The 5494-nt window shown below is 39.4% G+C and overlaps 1 protein-coding gene across 1 annotated transcript; it reads left to right on the forward strand.

Annotated features, from left to right (window-relative positions):
* Positions 1–4018: 4018 nt before the first annotated feature.
* LOC146783047 (olfactory receptor 5V1-like) lies at positions 4019–4957 on the forward strand. Its single transcript, XM_085638466.1, has one exon. It carries the CDS (start codon positions 4019–4021, stop codon positions 4955–4957), a length of 939 nt encoding a protein of 312 aa, XP_085494592.1.
* The last annotated feature ends 537 nt before the right edge of the window (positions 4958–5494 follow it).

The raw sequence follows: 5494 nt of genomic DNA on the forward strand, positions 1-5494 counted from the left end.
CAGCAAGACGTGCGCTTACCGTACGCGCACGGTAAAAAAAAAAAAAAAAAAAAAAAAAAAGGAAAAAAAAAAATATGTATTGCTAATAAATTTTACCTGTTTATTTTAAAAAAATTGTAAAATAAAAACATATTGTAGAATTTTTAAAATTTAACCATAGTCTTTAAAAAAGGATAGACAATTAAAATAAAAATATGTAAAAAAAAAGAAGAAAAAAAAAAAAATTAGCATTTAAAAAACCTTGCAAATTCACTGAAAAAAAACATGGGTTTCACTCACGTTATAGTTAGGAATTAGCATTTAAAAAACCTTGCAAATTCACTGAAAAAACCATGGGTTTCACACACGTTATAGTTAGGAATTAGCATTTAAAAAACCTTAGAAATTCACTGAAAAAACCAAAGGTTTCACACATGTTATATCAATCAATCAAATATCTTTATTCGAATGTAAAACATTACATTCATAAAAGTACATTTTAAAACATACAGACATAACATATTCCTTTGGTATAAAATAAAAGAAAACCATCCATTTCATCTGTGAGACGCAAAATAATGTGCAAGAGTTTTGTAGAGCCAGGATAACACATAAAATGCAACAGGTTAAAAATATAAATAGTTATACAAAGTTAAAAAGGCATAAAAATACAACGATAGTAGCAGCATAATTAACCTTCCATACTTTTCCTGAAGATAATAGCGAGTTTCAAAAAGCTACATACAAACAAAGTACAGTCACAATTCAGGAGTTGGAGGTAATAAAGTGCAGGTTTGATCTGGGTAAATTGTAGAACCTTTAGACAAGGCTTCAAATACAACTTCCGAGGTACTAAATAATAAGGACAGACAAATAAGAAGTGTGCCAAATCTTGCGGAGACTTCCCGTCGCAGCCGCAAGCAGGTAACACTTGCCCTCGGTGGGCTCCTCTTGGTGTTGCCAACAGGAGATGAAATAAGTCAAAACGGAACCTTGTCAGGAGATAGCGTTCATACCCGGACATTGGCCAGGATAGATATGGTTCCATTTGAGAACATGTTTTTAGTAGGGCGTGTTTCCTTACACTATCTTTCGTCAGCTCGCCCTCCTCCCGGGCAAGATACCTAGTAGACATGAATGTCTTTTTCACAAAAATTACATCAGCTTTGGTTATAGAATTTGGGGATGAGAACAAATCCGGCCGCCCCATTTCAGTGAGGCGGTCGCTAATGTACCTCAGCCACGGAACCTTAAATCTACCTTCCCAGGTTAGAGCTTCTTCTAATATAGCATGAGTGAGAGGTATATCGTCATTTAGCCAGGAGTTCAACCAACATAATAGGGGATTTGCTGCTATTCTGTCAATCAGGTATGGTACACCTAATTCCTCGTGTACCGAGAAATTTCCGGTGCCCCTTGGCAGCCTCAATACCTTCTTTAAGAAGTTATTTTCTGCAACCTCTAGGGCTCGTGTCTGGCAGTAGCCCCATATCTCACTGCCATAGCAGGCGATGGCAACACTTTTAGCTTGATATAGTTTGAGCAAGGCGGCCACCGGACTATTGCCCATTTTTCTAGCAAAGCCAAGTATTGCTGCATTGACACGTATTACTTCGCCCTTCTTTTTAGCAATAGCTGGGCCCCACTCTAGTTGGTCGTCGAGGAGGACCCCGAGGTATGAGAAGGTTTTGGAATTTGGAATTCTTTCCCCATTTGTATGAAAAGAGTTGGGTTTACGCGACCCCTGGCCTATTTTCATAGTGTAGGACTTTGAGTTATTGATACTTAAGCCTCTGGACTCCATAAATTCATAAAATGAATTTAAAAGTTTCTGAAGACCAATTGCGGTCCTTGAAATAAGGACAGCGTCGTCTGCATAGAGTAAGACTGGGATACCTTTTCTGCCTACATAGGGGTAGTCTGCACCTGTTCTCAACAAACAGTCCTCCAGCTCATTTATGTACAGATTGAAGAGAAATGGTGCTAAAATACATCCTTGGCGGACGCCCCTATTAATTCTGATGTCCCCTGTCACCTTCAGGTCTTGTGAGTCACACATGTTATAGTTAGCTGGACATTTCACTCGTAAAAAACCATTGAAATTCCCCCGTTATAGTTAGTTCAGCTAACTATAACTCGCGCGCCCGCAATGCACTACTGATGACGTCACATATTACATCACTCATGACATGGTCAGTGACATCACTCATGACATCACTGATGACATCTCAAATGACATCACTGATGACATCATCCAGTGAATGTGTGTTTTTCTGAAAATTAAATATGTTTAATATATGTATATCTCAAGGTCGATGGAAGAATAAATGAGTATATAAGTGTCTAAATTGATGATTTGTTTTTGAAAAATTGATTGTATTACTGACTGATTAAGTGTATCTTTATGAATACATGGCTAAGTGAGTAATGTTTAAATGTGTAAATACCAGTATCAGTCTCTCACTTTGTATATAAGTGGCTGCATGGGTTGGTGAGTAGCTACATGAGTGTCTATATAGGTTATTAGTTGGTTTTTTGAGTATCAGTATGAGTGTCTGAGTGTCTTCATGGTTCGGTGGGGGTTATTACGTAGTGCATAGGTGCATGAATGAGTGACTCACTGTTTGTATGTGTTGAAGACAGCATGTGTGCAGGACCGTATGGGTGGATGAGTGTGTGTATGGGTGTGTTAGTGAGTGAATGACTGTCTCAATAGTGTCTTTATGAGTAACTACATATGTTTTAAACTAGTATATGTGAGTATTGGTGTTTATAAGTGAGTATATGTGAGAGTGAGAGATTGGTAGACTTCCTGTATGAATAAGTATGTGTTTCTATAAGTGATTGTTTAAAAGACTAAGTATGTGTAAGTTTCTGTAAAAGTAAGTGTGGTGGTGTGTGTATAACTGTATATGCAAGTAAATGGATGTTTGATTCTTTATTAGCATGAGTGACTATGTGTGAGTAACTCTATGAATGAGTGGCATTGTGTTACAGGATGTTTAGGTGTATGAGTACATATGATGTGTGAGTACATGTATGAGTGACTGTATAGGATTGTTGGTGGATGAGTGGATGTGTATGTGGATCTTAGAATTACTGAATAGGTTGTTGTAACTGTTATTGGTATGTCCATTTTTTTGAAAATTTCAGTCTCTATTTTTAAATGTGTGTATCAAAGGTTATATTAGGGTGAGAGGAGGTCTACCACTCTGTCACAAGGATAATGTCATCAGTGATGTCATTTGAGATGTCATCAGTGATGTCATGAGTGATGTCACTGACCATGTCATGAGTGATGTAATATGTGACGTCATCAGTAGTGCATTGCGGGCGCGCGAGTTATAGTTAGCTGAACTAACTATAACGGGGGAATTTCAATGGTTTTTTACGAGTGAAATGTCCAGCTAACTATAACATGTGTGAAACCTTTGGTTTTTTCATTGAATTTCTAAGGTTTTTTAAATGCTAATTCCTAACTATAACGTGTGTGAAACCCATGGTTTTTTCAGTGAATATATATACAGATATACACATATATATACACATATAGACATATATACACACACATATAGATAAATATATATACACACACGCACATATATTTACACACACTTTTAATGTAATAGCTCCCTATGTAATGACCTGCAAAGTAACGACTGACATTCGCTCCAAGGGTGCCAGGCAGAGTGGTAGGGGAGTGAGTTGGGCCTGTGGACGAAGGATGCAAGACATCCTTCCTGAGAAGCTATGCATGTAGAGGGTGCAAGAAATGTAATGGAGAAGTAGGTAAGTTGAGACTGGAGTTGGGAACTTTGACACATCTACTCATTTATCCTTTTAGTGTTGCTATAGAATCTAATTGTCAGGACAGTAGCTATTGATCTGGAATGAACTCTGCTACCTTGAAAACATGGTCTGGGATGATGCAAGGACCTTTACATCCCACTCTTAACAGAATTATCTTTGCTTCACTATCCTAATGCTACTGACTTAGCACCTTCCACTCTTGTTCTTGCAGGTTGGGTTCCTCCATCACATGGATCACGTTAACAAGACCACTGCTCTGCTAGACTTCACCCTGCTTGGACTGTCCAGCCTCCAGATGCATCAAACATCTCTCTTAGTCCTGTTCATCACCATCTATGTGTTGACTGTAACTGGAAACCTTGCCGTATGTGCTCTAATTACCATGGACGCGAGTCTGCATACGCCCATGTACTTCTTCTTGATCCACCTGTCCTTTTTGGATGCATGCTCGCCTTCTGTTACAGTCCCCAAGATGCTTACAAACTTTTTAGCAAAGAACCGGACAATTTCCTATGGTGGATGCCTGTCCCAGCTCTACTTCTTCATCAGCTTCGTCGCTGCAGAATGCTTCTTGTTGACGGCGATGGCTTTGGATCGCTACGTTGCCATCTGCTACCCTTTGCGTTACACGCTGATCATGAACAGGGCGGCATGTGTGCAGCTGGCCATGGGCTCCTGGTGTGGTGGTTTCCTGTGCTCCATGATGCACACCATTCCCACTTCGCTGTTAAATTTCTGTGGCTCTCACGAGATCCATCACTTTTTCTGTGACCTCCCACCTCTCCTTAGCATATCCTGCTCAGACACCTTCACCAATTCTGTCCTGATTTTTGCTGGTGGGGTCTTAATTGGGGGGAGTTCCTTCATCTTCACTCTCCTGTCTTACATAAAAATTCTTTCAACAGTGCTGAAAAGTCGTTCGACGCGTGGAAGGTCCAAAGCCTTCTCTACTTGCATCTCTCATCTCACAGTATTTACCTTATTTCTGACCTCATTAATCTTTGTTTATATGAGGCCAAAATCCAGCTATTCGCTGGACAGCGACCGGCTGGTATCCGTCTTCTACTCTGTCCTTAACCCCATGCTAAATCCCATAATTTACAGCCTCAGGAACAGAGACATTTCTGCAGCTCTGAGGACGGTATTCAGCAAGAAAGGTGTGTGGTGAGGAAAGATCAGAGACTTTTATGTACACAGAAGATTCCCCGCCTCCTGACCGAAGATCATGCAAACGAAGGCACCTGAAGCCAACCATATGTTGACTTCCCAAATATCTTTGCCATCTATGCAGCAGGGTAATGACCAAAACGCGTGATAATTCAATTGCAAAATGACACTTTCTAAGATCACTGAAGAGAACAACGCTGACAAATTGAAACAAGCATTTACAATGCAATAGGTCTCGCAATGACATTGTTTTGAACTATTGGCATTGAAAACGTTATTGTTTTTTTAAAATCCCTTCGTGAAGCATTAATCAAGTAATGGCATTGTAAATGACAATGTATTTAACCCCCTGTTGACCCCCGCAAAGCTCTTCAGCATGTGCCCATCATAAAAAGGAATATCTGAAAATTGCATCTTAAACATTTTGCAACAATTCTATAGTTTCACCACGGTTGTAAATTCAATTGTAAAAGAAAGTTTATATTCCCATTGACACAACCTTAAAACTGGGGCCCTGCAAATGGTGTGCAAGGTCTTA

The sequence above is a fragment of the Triturus cristatus genome, chromosome 12, assembly GCF_964204655.1.
Source record: "Triturus cristatus chromosome 12, aTriCri1.1, whole genome shotgun sequence".
Lineage (NCBI taxonomy): Eukaryota > Metazoa > Chordata > Amphibia > Caudata > Salamandridae > Triturus > Triturus cristatus.